The sequence below is a fragment of the Nothobranchius furzeri genome, chromosome 10 (assembly GCF_043380555.1).
Source record: "Nothobranchius furzeri strain GRZ-AD chromosome 10, NfurGRZ-RIMD1, whole genome shotgun sequence".
Classification (NCBI taxonomy): Eukaryota; Metazoa; Chordata; class Actinopteri; order Cyprinodontiformes; family Nothobranchiidae; genus Nothobranchius; species Nothobranchius furzeri.
In genome coordinates, this window is record NC_091750.1 from 66318864 (window position 1) to 66342534 (window position 23671).

A 23671-nucleotide genomic window follows, 5' to 3' on the forward strand; every position below is an offset into this window, starting at 1 on the left:
ACATACATATATATATATGTATGTATATATACATACATATATGTATGTGTATATATAGACATATACATACATATATGTATGTATATGTATATATATGTATGCATATGTCTATATATATATATATACATATATGTATGTGTATATATATAGACATATACATACATACATATATAGACATATACATACATATATGTATGTATATGTATGTATGTATAAGCAAATATTGGTTGGCTATTGGCCCTAACATCTATATTTATATAGGAAAATCGATATTGGCCCAAAATTTCATATCTATGCATATATTTAGGAAGAAATACAGACCACAGAAACATGCATGGAGGGTTCCATCCCAAATCCAGCACTCTGAGACTGTATACTAGCCGTAAGGAAGGAGGCCAAGGACTAGTGAGTGTGAGAGCCACTGTCCAGGATGAAACATCCAAGATCCATAAGTACATTAAGGACAAGGCCCCGACAGATGACGTGCTCAGTCAGAACAGAGGAGGAAACGCTGGAAATACCATTGTGGGAGGACAAACCCCTACATGGGATGTCCCACAGACAGATAACTGAAGTGGCTGATATCAAGAAATCCTACCAATCCTACCAAAGAGCTGGTCTGGAGGACAGCACAGAGGCATGCATCATGGCTGCACAGGAACAGGTCCTGAACACCAGAGCAACAAAGGCCAAGATCTACCACACCAGACAAGACCCAAGGTGTAGGCTATGCGAAGAGGTGCCTGGGACAATCCACCACGTAACTGCAGGGTGTAATGCTGGCAGGGAAAACATACATGGATTGCAACAACCAAGTAGCTGGTATAGTGTACAACAACATCTGTGCAGAGTATTGACTGGAAGCCCCAAGTTCAAAGTGGATAACACCCTCTTAGGTGGTTGAGAATGAGGGAGCCAAGCTCCTGTGGGACTTCCAGATCCAGACTGACAAAATGGTGATGGTGAACCTACTGGACATTGTGGTGGTGGACAAACAACAGAGGACAGCTGTTAGGGTTGATGTGGCAATACCAAGTGATGGCAACATCTGGAAAAAGAAACAGGAGAAACTAGGGAAGTACCAGGGCCTCAAAGAAGAACTTGAGGAAGCCTGAAAAGTGAAGACATGGGTGGTGCCTGTGGTCATCGATGCAGTAACCCCCAAACTGAAGGAGTGGCTAAAGCAGATCCCAGGAAAAACATCAAAATCAAACATCTCAGTTCAGAAAAGTACTGTTCTAGGAACAGCTAAGATACTGCACAGAACCCTCAAGCTCCCAGGCCTCTGGTAGAGGACCAGAGCTTGGAAGGATGAGACCACCCAGGGAGGGTGAGATGGAATATATATATATATGTGTATATATATACCGATATTAGCCCAAAATTTCATCCTTAGTTTTTAATTTTACTTTTTCATGGTAGTACATACAGCACGAGCAAAACACTAAATTGCAACCGGCCGGTCAAAACCAACATGAAAGTCAGTTTTATGAAGCTAGTGTGTTGGCAAATAAACCTAAAGTGTGTGTGTGTGTGTGTGTGTGTGTGCGTGCGTGCGTGCGTGCGTGTGCGTGTGTGTGTGTGTGTGTAAATATATTCATAAGTATACATACTTGCGTGTATGTGTGAGAGCATATATTCAAATATACATATGTATAAGTGTGATGTGTGTGTGTGTGTGTGTGTGTGTGTGTGTGTGTGTGTGTGTGTGTGTGTGTGTGTGTGTGTGTGTGTGTAATACCTTAAGCTTTGATCAGAGGCTCTCTGTGCCAGTTATTGTATAAATGCTGCATTATGTAATATTCCAGCCTCAGAGTTCATTCGTCAGAACCATGTCAGATTTATATCACATGTTGCCTGAACCCTGACTATATTTGCTCCTAACTCACCATTTTTAGATCTCACATTCCTGTTAGAAAACCAGTTGCTCTTTTAAGGGTTTCCAGCTTTAGCAATTTTGAATGAAATACTTCTGATGTTTTACAAATTCTCAAAATTACCCCCCCCCCCCCTCCCCCTCCCCCCAAAAAAATTTACTTTAATTTCTTAATTTAAAATGAAACTAATTTCTATAAAAGTGTTGAACGTTGTTGAATAACGTTCAGGATTGCTGATCACAAAGGAAGTACATTCTCCTGGTTTTGTGCACCAGTGCAAGATTGTAGCAGCTAAATACCACAAACCTAATCCAGACCACTCAGTGTGTACAGTAGGAAGTGCCACGAGCTAATTAGAAATCCCTTGAGGATTGGCTGGTTTATCTACGTCTGACCACATACAGGGTGGGAGTTTTGCCAGAGCGCAAGGATCACCTGATGTGCCGGCACCTGTGATGTGTCAAAATCTTAATGACCACTAAAACGACTCAAGGACAGAATTAATTAGCTGCACACTTGCTAAAAGCCATCATAGTTTTGCTGTCCAGGAGCCAACAGCATTACTGTGGTGCTGCCTGCTAGCCTTTTGTTGCACCGCTAACACCATCTGGTCTGGTTTCCGAAAGATAAACCTGAGAAGGCCTCACCTAACTTCTCTGACATATCATTGACCTGTTGGTTCTGCTGAGATGCCTGAGCAAGCGCACATATCGGAAACGGTTGATCTTCCTGACTGATAAATGTAGTTAGAAAATTATTATGCGAGTCTAAATATTTCTGTTAACAAAGTATCTGAAAAACGACTGATTTAATTAAATACAACTGGATAACTTTTCGATTCAGTCCATTTAAGACACTCAACCTAAGCACACACAAAAATCATTATAAATTTGACTGATATTGAGCTAAATGTTTAGCTAAGACTAGTTCACAACAAATTCAAGTGCTAACAGATCACATGAGATCTTATAATATTGTGTGACGCTCGTGGGGTTTTCATGATTTGACCAAAACTGCTTTAACTTAATCATTTCTCATCATCAGGAATGCCTCAATAGGCCTTTAATTATAAATAAAATTGTTATAAGTTTACCAAAGACAACCTGCAAGTCTTTACACAAAGATTTTATGAACTTTTTTTAATAGCAGCTGACATGAATGAGTTGGTTACACATGAATTAGCGAACTGATCCTGTTATTGGGTTATGGTCTGGCTGCACTAGCACAGTTTTGGGATTGCAGTAGCTCAGGAGGTAGAACGAGTTTTCAGTAATTGGAAGTTAGACTAAAACCTAGAGATTAACGTTGGAAACTCAGATATGGTCTTCAGTTTGGTTGGTAATAAGTTGGGTACAGGTGCAAAATTATTCAAACGTGCCAGTATTAGCTGTAAGAAGCACAAACTGCCAAAACTTAGCAATCTGTACTTTTTGAGGACATAGCAATGATGGCAGCGAATTGGTGTTTACTGCTGATCTTTCTAGAGTTATATAAATGTTAATGTTCACACCACTTCACCCATTTTCTCTGTTTTCAGGATTAAAGCAGGATGTTTTCCAACTGAATTATTGTCTTTCTCAGGTTTTAGGAGAGACCCTGTGTGGGGGATTAGATGAAGGTCTGTCCGGGTGTGAGAAGACTTGTTCAGAAAAGGAGCAGTCGTGGCTACAAGTGACGCCCCCACCGGGCCTTAGCCCGATCCCCTCCCATCAGGAGGGATCTGCTGAGGAGCAGCGCCTACTGTTTCTGGTAGGAACAGCCTGCATTAGCCACAATCAGAAATTATTCCTTTTACTGACCAGAGTTTTTATCATTTTCCAGACATTTTTTGTCTGAAAGCAAAATAGGAAAAACCACATAATAAACAACAGTAGCAGCCACTACTGTGTATGTTTGTTTTGTCTGAAATTATTGCAAAACTGAAGCAGAGCAAAGTTTGTCAGTTGAGAAAACAGTAAAGATTTTGTGAAACATTGCTTGATTGTAGAAATTATTATGTAAGAGTTCACAAACATGGTAAATTTCCGAATTATCAAGCTTTTATCTGGGTGAATCCTTGCTCCTAGACCACAAAGAGTGCTGCAGCTAACACCTGTAACCCATTAGCCCATTCTGCAAACCTGCTGGTTTCTGCCTGCTCAGGGTTGTGGGAAGCAGGTTCTGAGAGGTGGTGAAGAACCTGCACGGGTCCTCAGTCCATCTTAGAGACTAGCAGCCACGAACTCTCACATCTCAAGACAATTTAAAATCACCAATTAAAAACTTCAGAAGTGCAAAAACTATATTGCACCTTAAGCCCCTCTCCTCACTGATTATGCATTCATGAACCCACACCTCTAGCCGAACAACAGGTCGTCGTCGTTGTCTTCCTCCGCTTATCCGGGTCCGGGTCGTGGGGGCAGCATTCCAACTAGGGAGCCCCAGACCGTCCTCGCCCCAGCCACCTCCACCAGCTCCTCCGGCAGGACCCCAAGGTGTTCCCGGACCAGATTGGAGATGTAACCGCTCCAACGTGTCCTGGGTCGACCCGGGGGCCTCTTGCCGGCAGGACATGCCTGCAACACCTCCCCAGGGAGGCGTCCAGGAGGCATCCTGACCAGATGCCCAAACCACCTCAACTGACTCCTTTCGACCCAGAGGAGCAACGGTTCTACTCCGAGTCCCTCCCGAATGTCCGAACTCCTCACCCTATCGCTAAGGCTGAGCCCGGCCACCCTACGGAGGAAACTCATTTCGGCCGCTTGTATTCGCGATCTCGTTCTTTCGGTCATTACCCAAAGCTCATGACCATAGGTGAGGATTGGGACGTAGATCGACCGGTAAATCGAGAGCCTGGCTTTCTGGCTCAGCACACTCTTCACCACGACAGATCGGCTCAGCGTCCGCATCACTGCAGACGCCGAACCAATCCGCCTGTCGATCTCCCAATCCCTCCTACCCTCACTCGTGAACAAGACCCCGAGATACTTAAACTTCTCCACTTGAGGTAGGACCTCTCCCCCGACCCGTAGTTGGCAAGCCACCCTTTCCCGGTCGAGAACCATGGTCTCAGATTTGGAGGTGCTGATCCTCATCCCAGCCGCTTCACACTCGGCCGCGAACCTACCCAGCAAGAGCTGAAGATCAGAGCTGGATGAAGCTAGGAGGACCACATCATCTGCAAAAAGCAGAGACGAGATTCTCCTGCCACCACACTCGACACACTCCACACCACGGCTGTGCCTAGAAATTCTGTCCATAAAATTTATGAACAGAACCGGTGACAAAAGGCAGCCCTGGCGGAGTCCAACCTTCACCGGGAACAGGTCCGACTTCCTACCGGCTATGCGGACCAAACTCACGCTCCTCTGGTACAGGGACTGAATGGCCCTTAACAAAAAGCCACCCACCCCATACTCCTGGAGCGTCCCCCACAGAGCGCCCCTGGGGACACGGTCATAAGCCTTCTCCAAATCCACAAAACACATGTGGACTGGTTGGGCAAACTCCCATGCCCCCTCCATCACCCTTGCAAGGGTATAGAGCTGCTTCACAGTTCTACGGCCAGCACTCAAACTCCACCACGATAAGGTGACGGTTCAAGGAGGAGCAACAACAGGTATCAAAAGTATTGTTGTTATTATTCTCATGTTATGCTATTTATTCATGTATAAATTATAAAGATGTACTAGTCCATGAGAAGTGTTGCCAAATCTGCATCAGTCTAGGTACGTCCGCAATGTTGTGCGCCTGCTCTGTGATTGACATCTGTACGTAAGCGGATGTCTAACACTGGTGGCTGAGCGGGATTCAATTTAAATTGCAAGGGGCTCTACGGGGCAGGCTTAGCAAAAGAAATGCCTACATCATGTGACAGTGCAGGGTGAGACTTTTACAAACTTTTAGAAAAAAAATCAAACAGAATTGCTGAAGTGGGGAAAGCTCCGGATTGCTGCTTTATTGTAACATGCATGCTTTTAGTCTGTAGTCTGTACACATGGAACAATCGTGCAAAGTCCACACGAAAAGGTTCCAGTCAGGTGTTGACCCTGAACCTTTGCTGTTGGTTGCAGTCGTTGCAATCCAGTCTAACGTAAACAAAGGATTAAAGCTGTTTTGTTTTTTCTGGTTCTTGGCATCAGTGTGACCCCTAATTCACACTGGAAGCATCAGCGTCGTGGAACAGCAGCAGAACGTCACTGCTTCAAATAGAATCCATTATAGTCTATGGGTGTGATTCAAACCAGCCGCGTTGCGGAAATTTTCAGGCTCGTCCCAGAAGCGCCGTGCTGCTACAGAAAGGTTCGGGTTGTATTTTTGCCATGAGCCACTATGGACATGACAATTTCTTCAGTTAACATAGGCAGGCGCGTTGCAAGCTTTTCAAAAGTGTGGGGGATGTTTTCTGTGCCCAAAATAATTTCATGTTATTCATCTTGTTAGTTAAATTTCCATAATAGCGGAGCAGGTGCGAATTTTAGATGCATCACGCATGTCTCCGTTTTAAACATGTTTAAACTGTTCAGAATACAAATCCAGACACTGTCTCGTTAGATTGGTGCAACTAAAGTTTGTACTGAATGAAACTTTACATTAAACCATGTTGAAAAGAAAAGGATCCGATTAAATCGTTTCCCCCTCATTTACAGTCAGCGGTGCTCATGGCTCTGGGGTTAATCAAGTTTAATTGTTTCTCTTTGCAACAATCTTCACAAGAAGGTAAAACAGTTAAATGGCAGATTATAGATATTTCCATTCAACTGTTTATTTTGACGGATAAACTCAAGGATGCTGGCTGTTTTGAAAGAACAAGAAACCCGGTCTCTCTGAGGGATGTGTCACTTGGAAAAATGTTCTTTTTATGAAATTACGAAACTTTGGCTGAACAGCGCTTGTTCCCGTCTCTAATATGGAGACGCATGACGCATCCAGTCTGAGGCAGAATAGCCTCTTCAGCTCAGAAAGCACCTGTAGAGACATTTGATCACGCACAAAGTTTATGTGGAGCAGAAGCGGTCGGGCCACGGCAGGTGAAACGTTCCTAGCCTACATGAAGTGAAACTGTTTAATTGTAACATTAATATGTTACTGGACACGCTGGTCTGGTTGGTTAGACCAGTGTTTGAAGTGGAAAACACACACACACACACACACACACCAATTAAAATAATGCTGATAGCGTGGACTAGAAGACAGGTGATGGTTTACGTATTTAAATGATGATCAGGCTGCTGTAAAATGTAATCTCCATCCACATCCAGACAGAATTATCCTCTATTCTTTCTCTAGTTGCTCTGCTCTTGTCTGGGCTGACGTAGCTGACGGAGCGGGCGGCGCGCCTAACTAGCGGCACATTTTACGCATTTGGAGAGGTGGGCTGGATGCTTTGCTTTTACTGGAAGATGGTCCACTTAACGCACGGCTGTAGACTAAATATTAATGACAAATGAATTAAAATTAAATTGTGAGTTTTTACTTCATATTTTAGAAATAAAAATGACGGGGGAACACATTTATGACGTCTTTTTAAACAAAATTTTCTAGCACGACCTGCCTGCTTCACTGAAGTCACTGCTTATTAAGGTCCGTCTAGAATTACCGTGGCCCACCCAAAAATGAAAACCTGGCGCCGCGCCTGTTATAAACCTCTGCAAATTATTGTGCTTCACATTATCAAACTCAGACTTTGTACAGCTAATGTCAAGATGTAAAATTATGAATTCAGTCTAGCTCTACCGTCCCTCCCTCTCCTGCTCTCCTGCTCTCCTTGAAACCCGACATCGGCTGTCAGAAGAGGGAGGGGAAGAAGGAGATGAGGCAAACAGAGTGAGTGCGACGTAAAGAGACCAGACTGGTGTGGAGGTGAGCAAAACAGCTGGAAAAGTCAGGGTGTCAGTTGAACGATCTCAATAAGAAAAGTGTGGGTGTTGCATCCCCCACATCCCATACGGGTGCGACACCCCTGAACATAGGGCTAGACAGAAAATCACACACGATTTCAGTGTAAAAACCATCGACATGTACATAGGTAAAAACCTCAGTAGTTTTGAAATTCAATTCAATTCAAAAATACTTTGTTAATCCCAGAGGGAAATTAGCATTTCAGTACACACAATTCTGAGATCAGACATACATACATAGACACATGACAAGAGTTGGTGACTGTGGTCATTTGCAACCCGAGTCGCCCTACCGTAATAGATCAAAAGGGTTTATATGAGGATAGAGTTGGGAGAGGGAAAAAAGGCACTTCAGAGTTACCCTCAACAGAGAGGGTAGCTTTGCTATGGAAAAAAACACCTCAGACAGATATGTACACAGACTTCAAACATTACACAACATAAGTGTCCACTAGGTGGGGAGGTGGTGTTGAGACTCTCCTCACTTCAGTGCGTGCAGCCGCATGGAGCAGCGCCCATCACCTCCGTTTGGACAGGGGAGGGAGATAATGGGTTAGAGGGCACAGTGACTCCTAGATACGGTTCCACGGCCTTCACCGGTCACAGTCCCGCCCAGGCTGGGATAGGGAGAAAGAGTTTCCATAGCAACGGCAGTATTCCACATTTCTTCTGAGGGGAGTTTACACTTCAGCCTCACAGGCTCCAAGGGCACCAGATTCAGATAAGAATTGTTTTGAGGACAGACAGAAATTATTTCCTCTCTGCCTTAAGAGTTCTGTTGGTCTTCAACCCCTCTAGATCCAGTAATGGCGTAATTAATCTATCCCAGTCCGTGCTGATCCGTCGACTCGCACCTTGATGGAATCCACCTTCTGTGCCAATAAGACAACTGCAGTGATGCGATTTCATATCTATGTAGATTACATCATTACAAGTGACCTAACAGCTTATTTAGTCCCAGCATCGTTCCAGAAGTGCAGCGGTGTGTTTTTCATGGCTTTAATCCTGGCAGTGGAGCGAAACAACATCATATATGACATCAAACAGCAATATCAAACGTGATTTCCATTTTTTGGCTTTATGGCGGATGGCATAAACAAACCGTGACCTTTGAAATCTCGAGGGATTTTGTGATCTCGCGAGTCCAGTGTGTAGCGCGGCAGAGAAGCCGCTCCGCGGCTGACATTTTTCTGTTGCTTACTGGCACACAGCGAAAGTTGCGAGTAAACCGTTCTGCTTCCAGTGTGAAGTAGGGGTCAGTCTGACACATGAAACATCTCACTCATCATGGTTGGTTAGAGTCTTTATGTGAAAGACCTGATTTTTTTATTCTATATCATTCCTAGTCACACACACTTTGACCTTCAGAGGTGTACCTGAATCTCCTGAAATCGCGCCACAGATGACGGTTTAATTATCTTTATTGTCTGGCTCGTTTGTCACTGGTGGGAGTTCAGCATCTCCTCCAATCAGCTGTTGGTGGTCAGAAATTAGCCCGTCTGCTTCTCTCCACCCTGTCACCACGGTAACGCACCTGTGCCTGTGACCACGCTGAAATAAGCTGATTTCTCCCGTGCTTTTTGTGCATGTAAACGGCATTTAGAATAATTAGAGGATGCTAAGCTTTATAATACCTCAGCGGTGGTGTGTCACAGGTCATTATGGAAATGAAAACCAACTCTGTTTGGGAAAAGTGAAAACAAAATAGTTTCTCATCATATTACAGTTTGTTTTAAATGGTCGGTTTGGTTCAGTGTTACTTTTTGCCGTTTGATGGTTCAGGAGCGTGAGCTGAGCAAGAAGAGAAAAGAATGTGAAAACCATGAGCATGAAGTCAAGAAGCGACAGAAGAGATGTCTGGATTTAGTAAGCAACCGATCATGCCACACTTTCATCGTATTTTACTTTCTACTAACTGTCTTAGTAAAGCCAATGAAGGGAATCTGAAGTCTGGGTTTGTTGGTTTGTAACAGGAGAGCCAGCTTGAGGATGAGCAAAGCCAAAATGAGCAACTAAAGGAGGAGGTAGAACTCCTCAGGAGGAAGGCACAGCTGCTCGACCAGGTAAACGTCTCCCCGCCAGCTTCTGCAGTCAGCTGTTCTACCTTTAGAGACCCATGATGACCTTAAACCTCCATTCGTCTCTCAGACTCGTGCAGAGAATGAGGAGCTGAGGGAAGATCTCTCTGAAGTGACCGCTCAACACAATTCAGTTCTCGAGGAGAACCAGAAACTCCGTGCCAAACTGGAGAACCTAGAGCAGGTCCTAAAGGTACAGCACAAGTCCAGTATGTCTCGACGTAAGCCACACCGTCTCTGCTCACATCTTGTCCCTATTTTTCTGGACAGCATATGCGAGAGGTCGCCGAGCGAAGGCAGCAGCTGGAACTGGAGCATGAGCAGGCACTGGCTATCCTTAAGTTCAAACAGGATGAAATCAAACGATTACAGCGGGTAGGACACAGCTTCTTCAACTATGTGTGCACGGTTTAGTTATTTTTATCATCTAGATGTTTAATTAAGGCAAATAAGGCAGTTTGTCCAGCAGGAGGCAACCTTAGGGCACCAGTGATGTGGAAGCGCGGCTTGATCCATTGTTCTAAAGGTTTTTTTTTTTATTATTATTTTTTTATGTTTTTTAATCTAGGCTCAGTTATTTGCCAAGAGGGAACACGAAGGCGTGGTTCAGATGCTGGAGGTGAGTTTGCTCCTCTATCATGACTCCTCCTCACAGTAGAACTACAAACAAATGCTTATTTTTCACCATGCAGAACTTAAATCATCATATTGTGAATTCCTGAGGTTTCTGCTCATTTTAAAGCTGATTTATAAGGTTAAATAAATGCTACCAGTACGGGCTGCTGCTATTAGAGAAGAGAGATATCTCCATTACCAAACAACAATAGCAAGAATTTTCACCCAGTTGTGTATGAGGAAAAGACATTTTATTACTTCACTTTTTATTTAAAGTTAAAGTGAAAAGTCCCATTAGTTGTCACACACACTGATGTGTGTGCGAAATTTATTCTCCGCATTTGACCATCCCCTGGGGGAGCGGTGAGTTGCAGACACAGCCGCGCTCGGGAACTGTGTGGTGGTTTAACCCCCCAATCCAACCCCTTTATGCTGAGTGTCAAGCAGGGAGGCATTGGGTCCCATTTTTTCAAAGTCTTTGGTATGACCCGACCAGGAATCGAACCCTGATCTCCCAGTCTCAGGGCGGACACTCTACCACTAGGCCACTGAGAAAGGTCATTTGAGACCTTTAGTGTTATAACAGTCCCATCTGGGGTCGCTGCAGCAGAAAGCTCGTGTGTGTGAAGCAGCGGTGTGTCTGTATAGCCGTTTGAACAGATGGTGTCTCTGTTGTTCTGCACTTTGTAAGAAAATAAATCCAGGTGACAGTTGAACGCCCCCTACCCTTCCCCTTCTGTCTGATTGGCTAATGATTTTGACAAAAAAGCGCTTTCGTAAATTCCTCCAAAAATCTCATCCTGCTTAAACATTGTAGTTATGAGTGTTGTTATTTCTTTGTTTTCCGAGTTTGGTGCTTAAGAAGTGTGTGTTTTATTTTAGGAGTTGACTCAGCTTGTGCTGCGGAGGGAGCTGGTAGAGTATAGCTGCTGGTGTTTTTTAAAAACGGCTCACTTCCTTCCTTTTCATTTCTCTCACTTTCTGTCTCCGTTTAAACTCAAAGCATCACAGGAGAAAGTCTCTTTTCCTCCGAGTCTGGTCAGCAAACAGCCTTTATCACACTTAAAAACACGTTTTCCAAAGCTGATCAGGCCAAAGTTGATTGAAATTGAAGAGACATTCTAGTGATTCTGCCTCTGACTTCTGTTTTTCTAATGTATTAAAAAACCAAAGTTGCAATTCCTGCTAGCATGTGTTTGTTTTTTATAACTCTGTGTGTCCTGTGTGCTGTGTTCTTGCTAACCAGAGTACGCTGGATTGCATGCAGGTACTTCATGTCCTCCTTGAGTCAATAATCTACCCCCAGACACCTAACCTCCCCAGACCCACTGAGATAGAAAACCAACCCCCACTGCTTTAATTTAATCCCACTTTTGCACATGGAGTTACACTGCATGTAGGAATTACAAGCCGTGCGGTATTTAGTGTGAAACAGTGTTTAGTTACCAAAGTATTTTTATATCAGGCCATTGACCCGAGGCCAGAAAGCAGATCTGTGACACCCTTAACTCTTCCAGCTGCGCTGAGAACACCCGCCACATTCATCGCATTTGTTGATCTTGTTTCATGCACACAACACATCAGATCGCTGTTTTTCACCGTCTTCATTCCAGGTTTAAAAGATTATTCAGTAAATGTTATAGAGAACCGCCTTCTGCTTGGTGTTTTGTTAGGTGAGAGCTAACAGGAAACATTTTTTCAGGCAGTTTCATGCTTTGTTCAAACCAGCCTGCTAGAAAACTCCCACCACAGCCGAAAGTGAAATCCTCCACATGTAGAAACTGAAGTATAGCTGTGCACCTACCTGATACAGAGTTCTGACAAACAACCTTGCTTTGTCTCAGTGGGTGTGATACGAAGCACACGTAGCGTCACACAAGCCGTAAAAGGTTGTCTGACAAATATTATTCCATCAAAACCGTCCCACTGCTTGTCCTTATTTACCCCTCCTCTTCCCACTGGTTCTGGAGTAGTTTGCAGTGTGAAACTTGTACCAACTTTAATGAAGCAGTGTGTGGTTACTGCATTGTCTATCTATTGTGTTAAAAGTGAAGTTAAAGGTTCACAAAGCAAATTCTAATCATCAAAATTGGGGACATGAAAAGGTTTCCGCAGGACACGTGCCTAATTTTGCTGCAGTTTATCCTTATTATGACTGATTAAAAGGAACATTTCACTTTCCCATTATCACATCAGGATCAGTTCTCTCCAGTAGTTTTGGAAAGGGACTTTTTCCAGCCTTTTTTTTTCTATTATGTTTCCTGATTGTTCTGCGTGTTGCGTGCAGTCGAAGGTACGAGACCTGGAGGAGAAATGCCGCAGCCAAAGCGAACAGTTCGGCTTGTTGTCCCAGGAGTTGGAGAAGTTTCGCCTTCAGGCTTCGAAAGTGGACCTGGCCAGCTCCAGCCTCCTCAACAATCCCAGCCTGTCTGTTCTGGCCAACGGGGTGGGGCTGACAACAGAGCGAGGTGAGGATCAGGCCCTGTGTCTCAACAAGGTCACGTGTTCTAATAAAGGTAAAACAAAAGGAAAAAGAAAGGAAAAATATTGATTTCTTACTACAACTTCTATTTGTTTTATCCTCTATAGGTGACATTGGCAAAATTGTCATTTTGTATCTGTTTATGCCGCCATGTGGCTCTTTACTGCCTCTACAAGCACTCCAAACATAAAAAAACACATTCATCTGTTTTCTGCCAGTGTTTAGTTTTAGGAATCTGTTCCTAAAACAAGCAGTTTCAACGAGTCCTTGTTGGAAATCAGAATAGAACCACCTCTCCATGCTAGAGGAGCAGAGGCTCTACCCAGCTCCTCCCGAATATCGGAGCTTCTCAGCTTATAGCAGCCCGAGCAGGGGAAGGGTGGGCGTGGCCATTTCCAGCTGGTTTTCTTAAAGTGACACAGCTCTGAAACGACTCATTCTGGAAGGTACTGAAATCTAAGAATAAAACAGCTGAAATCTTTTCATGTGAGAGGGATTTAGTGAAAAGACCTCATAAACATGTTTTTGTATCGACCATAGAACTGTTATAACTTAAGAAATGTCATCATTTAATATTAAACAAGTGAAAAAAGGACTGTTTTGCAAACAAAAATATTAATGAGCACACACACTTTAAGGAAACAAAATCAAACTAATCTGTTCAGTTACAATTTCCTTGTGTTCTGAAATTATTTCTAATAAAACTCCTGCTAGCGTTGGAATACATGGCAAATGCAAAAAATTATTTTTCATTTTGAAGCGTGTTTCTGTTTAAAAATTCATATCCTGCTCATAGATAGCTTTCTGAGTGACATCTAGTCCACATACAGCCAAAGTTGCCGTTATTTAAATCCAACTCCAGTCTTTGTTTGGTGGAAATTCCTGCTGGAGTTGACCTCATTTTACTGCTGCTGGTGAAACACCTTTTGTAAACAATAGACAGAATATTAATCATTATCTACGTTTAAAGCTTAGTTAAATTACCTAAACTCTGTTTCTCAGAACAGAGGCCCTTCAGAAAGCTGTCAAAGGGTACGATAGCAATAATCTATATTTATCTGTCTGTCTATATCTATCTATCTATCATCTATCTATCTATCTATCTATCTATCATCTATCTATCTATCTATCTATCTATCTATCTATTATCTATCTATCTATCTATCTATCTATCTATCTATCTATCTATCTATCTATCTATCTATCTATCTATCTATCTATCTATCTATCTATCTATCTATCTATCTATCATCTATCTATCTATCTATCTATCTATCTATCTATCTATCTATCTATCTATCTATCTATCTATCTATCTATCTATCTATCTATCATCTATCTATCTATCTATCTATCTATCTATCATCTATCTATCTATCTATCTATCTATCTATCTATCTATCTTATTTTGAAACCAGTTTATATTTTTCAAATATCAATAATACTCTCACAGTAATCTCTCTTTTTATCCCTATACTGATATTTATAGAACACCCATTTAAATTAATCCCAGCCTTTGATGTAACAAGAGTCCAGAGCTGCTCTCCTGCTGTGTCCCACAGATGTACCCACCTTCTTTCTCCTACGCTCATGTGTTGTAGACTGTGCTGGTGGCACTTTGGATTTGGTGTCCCTGGGTGAGATAGCCTTCTGGAGTCTCGAGGGGGGGGACACTCTCTCCTGCCCTGAGGGTAATGATCGGCTCGGCCCGCTCTCTGTCTCTGTCACTCGTGCTTTGTGTTGGGCATGTTCCGACCCGTCATCTCACTCCACTATCATTGTAAGAGTCAAACACCAAGTCTGTGCTTCTCATCACGAGGATGATGATGAGACTTGGAGCTCACAGGATGAAGTGCGACACGCCTGAGAACCAGTTAAGCCCCTTAACGGTTGTGGTGTGACACACACCCGCACAAGGTAGTGTAACCTCTGACCTCAAACAGATGGAGACGGGATTCTTTTTTTCCTCTCTCCACCATTTTAATCAGCCATGTTCAACCTTGAGCCTCCTGCATGTCAGCTAGTGGTCCCACCCCCCTGACAGGTCTTGGACATCCCAGTTAACCCGCTGCAGGGCTCAGCCACCACCCAGGGCACCTGTTGACCTCTTCTTCTTCTTCCTCTTCCTGCTAGATGTGGCCGCTGCCCTGCGCCTAGGCTCCACCCCCCATGCTGCAGGATTCTCCAGAGTGGAGCGCTCGCCTGTCACCAAACACAGAGAGCTGCCCACCATCAGCGTCAGCAAGTCTTCCTCCACCAAGTCGGAGAGCAGCGCTCACCTCACCCCCAAGTCAGACACACACCTCAGTCCACACAAATCAAGCCCAACGCACGAGGTACCTGTTATTTACTACTGCTGAGCTGTCAAACCTGTCCTTTTCATTAAAATACTCACAGCTGCCATGATCTCAAAAACAGTAACTTAAGACTGTTTCTCAACATGCGTACTTGTCTGAACTTGCTCACTCACGTCCTTGTGAAACATCATCAACGATGACCCACGTACTGTTCCAAATACGTATCGTGTCAAGTTCACTCAACGTTCCCGGGTGTGTTCTTGCTCCGCCCATTGCATCGAGGATGCATAAAAGCATTCTTCGGTGGACTTGAGAAAGCAAGTATCCCACAATGCATTGCATCGCAAACCGCTATACTCCTGACGTCAGGAGAGAGAGCTCATAACTGTAATGTTTTATATTAAAAGTATAGATAGATAGAAAGTTGTAAGTTGTTGTAAAAAAAAGTGTGTGACCTGTAAAATGTGCTGTGTGTGTTTGGGATTTACTCTTCACGATCCCTCAAAATGCTAATTAGCTAACCCGCAACCAAAATAAAATCAGCATAGTTCAGTTTTGATGAAAAATATCTTTTTTATTCATTTAACAGTGGGAAATGCTGGTATTTTATCAGTTTAGATTAAAAGTGGACCAAATATTATACAAGTAATACTTTTCTGTTGTTATTTTGATATTTTGGGAACAAATTAGACTTTTATTTTTATGTCGGGTTATTTTTTTTAACCGTCTTGTTGCCATGATGCAGCGGAATATAGTTCGTTCCAAATGCTGTCCTCGTCCTCCCGTACTCAGTAGAATGGACTTTCTGGTGTACTTGTCAAGCACAGAAGAACATACCAGCGTGAAAAGTTTTTCTTGTAACAGGAATCATTGGATGTGAAATGTAAAAACCGTGCCGACACTGAATAGATTGTTAGTTCAAAGCTCTGATTGGAGGGTAATAGAAATGCTTGTTTTGATGTTTTTAAATGTGCAGGATTCCCGACTGTGTGCCTCTTCCTCGTTTGGACAGACACGCAGTTAGCTTACCAAGATTTCCAAGACATCCATGCACAGTCACATTGTTTGTGTGGATTTAATGGATTAAAACCCTCCTTAACCTGCTTGTCATGTGATGCAAGTACAGAATGCAGCTGATTATGCAAGTGCTGCCTTTGCACCTGTACTCACGATAAATATTTAGGGTTTGCTGCCTGGGCTTCCGCCGCTCCGTGCGGACAGAGTCAGGTGCTACGGATCGGAAGCGCTGGTGGTCTTTTCATCTGGCCACTCAACACACAAAGCTCATATTTAGTGAGATAATCCACTCGGCACTTTGGATTATAAAGGTTATACAGCAATAGCTGTAGGTGATTACCTTTGAAAAGTTTTTCCCAGACACTGGTATAAATAGTATACATTCATAGTTTCTTCTTGTGTTTTTCTCATATTTATGTGACATTTGTGATAAATAAACAAAATGACAGATGGCATCCTGCCCCTTTTTTTAATTACTTGGGATCAGAGAGGGTGGAGGTAAAGGCAGATGTGTTGGGTGTCTTTGTGTCAGTTTGCTTGGTTTCAAAAAAGAACACGAGCTGTTCAAAGTCCCGTTCTTTGTTCTCAGGTGGACACCGCCAGCGAGGTGGAGGAGTTGGACATCGACGTGGCTCCAGCACCTTACATGGCCACCCGAGCTGCACCAAAGCTTCACGTTTTCATTGCCAGATACAGGTAGGACTCTGACTCATGACAGCGCAGGTTTGCTAATGTGTGATGAAGATAATTTGATGTCACACATCCATCAACAGTTATAATCCTTACGACGGTCCGAATGACAATCCGGAGGTGGAGCTGCCGCTCACTGCTGGAGAGTATATTTATGTCTATGGAGACATGGATGATGATGGTTTCTATGAAGGTACCTCTGGGCTCATGACCTGTGTCTGCAGCTTTACGTCGCGTTAAAGATGTCGTTGTGATTCCTTTAAGGTGAGCTGATGGACGGGCGGAGAGGGCTGGTTCCCTCTAACTTTGTGGAGCGCGTGTCTGACGACGATGTGATGGGCGCTCACCATCCAGAGACGGGAGACGCATCCCACAACTCCCTGCTAGACAGCAGCCTGCACAGTGCCAGCCACCAGCATCACCTCCACGTGGGAGTCAGCGCCTCAGCCACCTCTGGCCCCCCCTCGACCCTGTCAGATTCAGCATCAGCCTTGGCTGTCCCAGCCCCCCTCACCAACGGCCTGGACTTGGACTTGGAGGAGGTGGGAGTGGATGTTGTGCCTTACCCACGTAAACTCACTCTCATCAAGCAGCTTGCCAAGAGCATCATCATTGGCTGGGACCCTCCGCTGGTGCCGGCTGGGTGGGGCAATGTGTGGAGCTATAATGTGTACGTGGACCAGGAGCTGCGGATCAACGTGCCCTTTGGTGCCCAGACCAAAGCGGTGCTGGAGCGGCTGGACATAAACCTCAAAGCCTACCGTGTGTCGGTTCAGAGCCTGACAGAGAAAGGCCTCTCGGACCAGCTCCGCTGCAGCATGCTGGTCGGTCGGGACGTTAGCGTGGCGCCCACGCAGCTGCACGTGGACGGAATCACCGCCACTTCTGCCAACCTGACCTGGCTGCCCAGCAACAGCAACTATGTGCACATTGTGTCTTTGAACGAGGAAGAGTGTGAGCTGGTGAAGGCTGGCTGCTACTCACTGTGCCTAAATAACCTCTCGCCCAGCCTGCAGTACACTGTCAAAGTGGAGGCGCGGCCACACAGAACACCGTGGGAGTTGCCTGCGGAGCGGCGGGAGCACAGAAGTGCTATAATCACCTTCAACACGCTGATGGCAGGTCAGGATCTGGAATGTTTTTTGAATTTTACATGAGATATCGGTGTAACATCTACCCATGATCACGCGCGACTGCTGTTGTCACAGATATTTAGCTGTTATGTGGTTCTAGACCCAGTCATGTAGGACTTTGTGATTTTAGGAGTTTTTTTATGAAGCTTTCTCAGTTTGAACTGAGGATTGAAAAAGCTTCTTGGATGAGAAGGAAAATCCGTTTAGAAAGCAAGAAAAGAAGTTCAGATGCTTTAAAAAAATATCAAAACAAAAGTTAGCTTTTAGTTGCCGTACTTGGTCTTTGTTAAAACAACATTTAGCGTCCATCTGTCTGTATCCTCGATGTGCACACCTTGTTTAGATGATAGTGACTGAAACCGTTACTTGAGCGGAGCATTTTGTGAGTCATAATGTTGTGATGACAGAACACAGAGAGAATTTGATTTATTCAGGACAGTACATGTTATTGAACATACAAAAAAAAAAGCCAAATACACCAAATTTAGCAAGACGCTAATTTCCATTTGTAGTCTTGAAACAAAAAAAAATGCAAGAACTACATTAAAAAATACTTAAACTACTTAAAAAATCTGAATAGGACCACCACTAGAATGTTAGGCTTAAAAGTATAATGGAAGTTAATAAGTACAGTAGGGATGTAAGAAAATATCGATATGGCAATATATCGGGATATTTTTTCCTGCAATATTATATCGGTATTCATAAGCCATATATCGAATTTTTGGATGAATTTACATGCAAAAATTTGTGTATTTTCTTTTCTTTTGGTGCAATTCAAACGCCGACCGCTAATTAGCAGACGTGTGGAATGGGTTTTGTTTCCACCACTAAAATTTAAGCCCCTCTATTATGGTTCAGATACAATTATTTCAGTCTAAAAAAAATCACTAATATCGTCTGGCTGAATGTATCACAATGTATCGTGATACATATCGTATCGCCAGAATTTCACCAATACACACCCCTAGTGTACAGTGTTGATCACAGACCAGCCATGCTTTAGCTGCCTCTTAAGAAGCTAGACTATGGTTTTAAACCAGACTCAGCTGGTTCTCAGGGGCCTACAGTGGGACAAAAACATCCCTCATACCATTATGTCAATACCGGCCTGCAGTGCTGCTACAAGGCAGGATGGATCCGTGCTTTCATGCTGGTAACACAAAATTCTGAGCCAAGCATTTGAGTGCTGCAGCTGAAATCCAGACTCATCCGACCAGGAGAGGGTTTTCCAGTCTCCTCTGGTCCAGTTCTGGTGATCCTGTGTGAATTTTAGCCTGTTCTTAGCTGACAGGAGGTTTTCTGCTGCTGTGGTCCATCTGCTTCAAGATCCATGTTCTGATCCATAGACGGTGTTCTGCATACCTTGGTTACTTGAAGATGTTCCCCGCCCAGAGAATTGTCTTCATAGGAACAGTTTGTAAAAAGAGTCTTTTATGTTCTGCTGTTGGTTCCGTTCGGCGTTCCACCTGTTGTCTCTGAACTCATCAAAATACTACAGTAACATCTAAAATGAGCTGGTCTTGGATAGTAAACTGCTGTTTCTGCTGCACATCCCAGCTGCTGTTTAGTTTCTCTAGACCGAATGAGTTTTATTAAAGTTAAATAGAAAGGTGCTACGTGACTGACTACTCCCTTTACTGATATTAAACCAGTTGTTTGTACCGAAGAATGAAAATGTTCCTGAAAGTTTGTATGTTGCTTTAATCTTGAATTATATTTGACGTCAGTTTGTTTTTGACATTTTCATCCTACACGTTTTATCGTTATTTCTCTCTAAATAATTGAACTGTTCTTAAGTTCCATGCCCACAGACTGGGAACTCAGGTATCGGGATTCCAAATGTCCTTTTAGATGAGTAGTTGGCAGCTTCCGTCATAGACCCACAAGCCTAGCTGATCACCCAGTCCAGTGTTAGTCAGGAACACGTGTTGTTTCTGCTGATGTAGCTTAATGACTTGAATCCTTGCAGGCCCACCTGACGCTCCGCTGGATGTGCAGCTGGAGCCTGGTCCATCTGCTGGGATTGCTCTCATCAGCTGGCTGCCAGTCACCATCGACGCAGCCGGAACGTCCAACGGAGTCCGTGTCGTCGGGTACACCATATATGCTGACAAGAAAAAGGCAAGGGTGTTTTAAAGGAGTGACGTTTTTATTCAGTCAGTACATCTGCACTATATGTTCATCTGATGATGTTTTAATGTTGTCGCTCTACTATCTAAGGTGCTGGAGGTGGCGTCTCCCACAGCAGGAAGTGCCCTGCTGGGCCCCTCCCAGATCCAGTCCCTGCAGGCAGCTCAGGAGCTCTCTGTCCGCACCATGTCTGCCCACGGGGAGTCTTGTGACTCTTTACCCGTAAACGTGCCCTCCAAGTTGGCTGCTATCATGGCAGGCCCAGCTGTATCTGCCCCAGTTGTGCCACCCCTGCCCTGCAGCCTAATGGTTCCCAGTAACTTGCCCCCGCCACCGTCCTACATAAACTCTGCTGCCAAAGTCTCGGTGCTGCCCAGTGCTTTTCCATCAGAAACACCAACGCCAGGCCTCGCAGTAGGAGGAGCTGCCAAGACGCCTCATGCGCTCCACTCAGAAGATCTCCTCTCATCTGCCTCCTACGTGAAAGCCTGGGCTAACCCATCATCTGCTGCTGCCTTGGCTGTGTGTGAGCCCTCATTACTGGCAGCCTCCTCCATCTCTCCACTGGTAAAACACGCTGCCATCCCTGTAAAAAAGCCTTTACTAATGTAATCATTTAGATCAGAGAATTGTTTTACTTTATTTGTGTGAAAGAAATGATCTAAACCTGAAATTTGATGAACTTTGGATGAGTTTTCTCTCCAGCGGTTCCGTTCAGGGCGAACTAACGAGCTGTAAAAGTAGTAGTTAAAATAAAATATCTGTATTTAAACCACTGACGGGAAAAATATAACAGATATTTATATTTTGTTACTTTTTCAAGTAGTAGGATGTAAGAAAACAGAAGAAGCGTTGGATAAAAACTTCTTAAATATCCTGACAAATATGTGAGGTAAAACAAAAGTCAGTTAATGCTCAGGATGTGATGTAACTATGAATATTATTGTACACACATATCTGTCTATGTTAGAATAAAACAACCCAGTTTTAATCCTGTCAGATTAAATGTCAAACCTCAGATTCTTATTTCATTCTTTTGTTGCTAATCACATTTTTACTGACTATAAATTGATCAAACTCACCATGCCAGGTGGAATCATACCTTTGTTTTGGGAGTTTTCATTAATCAGCTAGATTTGTGTTTTATCACCTCACAAAGACCCAGGGTGTACCAGATTACTGCACACCAGGACTGCATTTGTAAAACTTCTACTGAAAAACAAAGTTTCTCTCATCTTCAGGTAAACGTGGCCTCTTCCATCAACACGATACCTCAGCTATCTACAGCAGCTTCGCCACCTGCACCAGCATTGGACCGGCGCAGAGACACCGACAGCCCCGGGACCATACGTCCTTTCCCATCCATCACAGAGTTCATCGAGGACCCCGTTGCCAAGCTTGAGACCCCCGAGCGCATCCCGACACCGCCCAAAGCTCCGATCACTGACCTCCTTAACCCCCAGAGCACCAACGTCCTCCGACCTCCCGCTTCACCACTGGAGTCGGAGGTGGAGGAGGAGCAGGAGAACACCCGCCTGGTGTCCATCGAGGAGTTCTTGAGACAGGACCAGGAGCCGGCTTACTGTAGGACGCAGCAGGTCAGCCACGTGCATCAAGACCTTTGGAGTCTAGGTGTTTGAGTGGGTCGGGTCGACGATACACACATTTATTTATAAAGCAACAATACAGGAAGTGAGTTTTAGTCTATTTAGCAAAGTCCTCCTATAGTTTAAACCTGGGAATAAAAGTGACGGGAGGTGGGAACATGAACTAGAATGAATTGTTTCTGTGAAAAGGGTTTAAACTACTAATATCTGTTACAGAAACAAAGATTAGTTCTGACTGCACAAATGAGCTCCTTCCTACTCAGACGGGTCTAGACCGGTTCTGCTGTTCTAAAACAACTCCGATAATTCAAAGCATTTTGTGAAAATACTATTTTGTATCATTTTACTTGATCAGTTTTCTTTTGTTTAGTTATTTTGATTGATTATTTATACAGAATTGTGGTTATTTGCATCCGAAATGGTTTTAGGGAAATTCCACGGTTTCTTTAACATTTACAGGAATTAAAAGGTCTTAAAAATAGCATTAGCTGTTAGCTTGTCAGATTAGAGCTAATGTCTTCAACGGTTCGCCTTTGAATTAAAATAGAAGTAAATATAGATAATGATAGCGTAGATCTGTATCAAGGTTGGTGATGTGCTGTCGTATCATCTCAGAGTTATGCCAGAGGACCGGTGGAGCCTCCCAGTGACTACCACGCAGACAACAGCCGCTCAGACCTGTCCGACATCCTAGAGGAGGAGGAGGAGGAGGACCTTTACTCTGACCACCTCGGAGAAGCTCAGGCTAGAGGATACACAGCTGGAGCCAGCAGGGTAAAGAAATGCATGCATGAGTATATTTGTACGGGCTCTGCCGCTTCAGCTCTGTTTGTTCTCATTTTAGATTGATTGTGATTCTTTTTTCCTTTTTTTCTTCTTTCTGCATGAATGAACATCTTTCTTTTTTCACTGAATCTTAAAACAATTCTTACTCTTCTTGCTTGGTCTGAACGCTGGCCTTTAAGTTGTGCAAGTTGGAGACACCAGACAGTGATGAGGACCTTCATGAAAGGATACTCAAGTTGCCTCCTCAGGCTGTCCACAACAAGCAGCTGTTCAGCATCGCTGAGGTAACGGAGGATGAAGACAGCAGCCTAGAGGACCCTTCCTTCCACCACGGCAAACCTTGGCCTGGGCCTGGCCACCTTCACTCTAGAAATTCTGCTCCCCTTCATCGAGCTCCTCGGCACCACACTCATCACACACACATCCCCTCTCAGCATCATCACTCTAGACCTCCAGCCAAAGAGCCCTATGTCAGACACGAGCTCCTGCAGGTCAAGCCGAAGCCGCAGCCCAGGGTGCGCTATGCTGACACGGTGGACACAGTCAGTTATGCTGAAGACCAGAACACCAGTTTGTACGAGGGTCCCTCCAGCAGACGCGTCTCAGCCCACCCCCCTCCCAAGCTGACTTCCACCAGTAAAGAAAGATCCCTGCTCAAAGGGCTTGGGGACCGCCTTAGGAGGGAGGCCATGCTCAGGAGTCAGATGGCTGTCGCCGCAAGTGCTAACCCCAACCAGGACCTCACTGCGCAGAGAACATACCCAGACAGCAACGCGGTGAGAACTTTGAAGTCCCCCGTCAGCAGAGGAATGGAGATCGATGTGGAGTATGGAACTGACAACGAGGAGCCTGTGGAGTGCAGCGGTGGGGAGGTGGTGGTGGAGCAGATGAGCTCTGAGTGGTGGGAGGAGGGGGCTCAGGTGGAACACTGCAGAACTGCGCACGGCCGAGTAGCAAAAGCTGAACCGATGGTAAACATGACCTCAGGCCAGCTGTAGTGGACGTGTTACCCCAGTCTCGCCCACTCCCCATCCCACCATTTAACACCTTCACTGTGCTTTTTCCACCTTTTGAGTA

General features: G+C 44.3%; 1 protein-coding gene and 1 long non-coding RNA gene across 11 annotated transcripts in view; one reads left to right on the top strand and one right to left on the bottom strand.

Annotated features, from left to right (window-relative positions):
- LOC107387039 (uncharacterized) overlaps nucleotides 1-12556 on the bottom strand; it is a 38177-nt gene extending 25621 nt beyond the window's left edge. The window contains exon 1 of the long non-coding RNA XR_001573152.3: nucleotides 12254-12556. This is a non-coding gene — a long non-coding RNA (uncharacterized lncRNA). The remainder of the gene's footprint in view (nucleotides 1-12253) is intronic.
- Nucleotides 1-23671, top strand: part of LOC107387037 (RIMS-binding protein 2) — a 63376-nt gene that overhangs the window by 28969 nt on the left and 10736 nt on the right. For 6 of the 10 annotated variants that reach the window (XM_015961782.3, XM_054730909.2, XM_054730911.2 and 3 more), the window contains 18 exons: nucleotides 3459-3626; nucleotides 9539-9622; nucleotides 9730-9819; nucleotides 9905-10027; nucleotides 10105-10209; nucleotides 10403-10453; nucleotides 11332-11364; nucleotides 12737-12917; nucleotides 14533-14622; nucleotides 15065-15267; nucleotides 16835-16941; nucleotides 17019-17128; nucleotides 17200-18057; nucleotides 20041-20192; nucleotides 20292-20768; nucleotides 21443-21799; nucleotides 22424-22582; nucleotides 22774-23565. In XM_015961782.3, the coding sequence (XP_015817268.3) occupies nucleotides 3459-3626; nucleotides 9539-9622; nucleotides 9730-9819; nucleotides 9905-10027; nucleotides 10105-10209; nucleotides 10403-10453; nucleotides 11332-11364; nucleotides 12737-12917; nucleotides 14533-14622; nucleotides 15065-15267; nucleotides 16835-16941; nucleotides 17019-17128; nucleotides 17200-18057; nucleotides 20041-20192; nucleotides 20292-20768; nucleotides 21443-21799; nucleotides 22424-22582; nucleotides 22774-23565 (4140 nt within the window). The remainder of the gene's footprint in view (nucleotides 1-3458; nucleotides 3627-9538; nucleotides 9623-9729; nucleotides 9820-9904; nucleotides 10028-10104; nucleotides 10210-10402; nucleotides 10454-11331; nucleotides 11365-12736; nucleotides 12918-14532; nucleotides 14623-15064; nucleotides 15268-16834; nucleotides 16942-17018; nucleotides 17129-17199; nucleotides 18058-20040; nucleotides 20193-20291; nucleotides 20769-21442; nucleotides 21800-22423; nucleotides 22583-22773; nucleotides 23566-23671) is intronic. The other 4 variants (XM_054730908.2, XM_070555392.1, XM_054730914.2 and 1 more) reach the window with 3 other exon arrangements.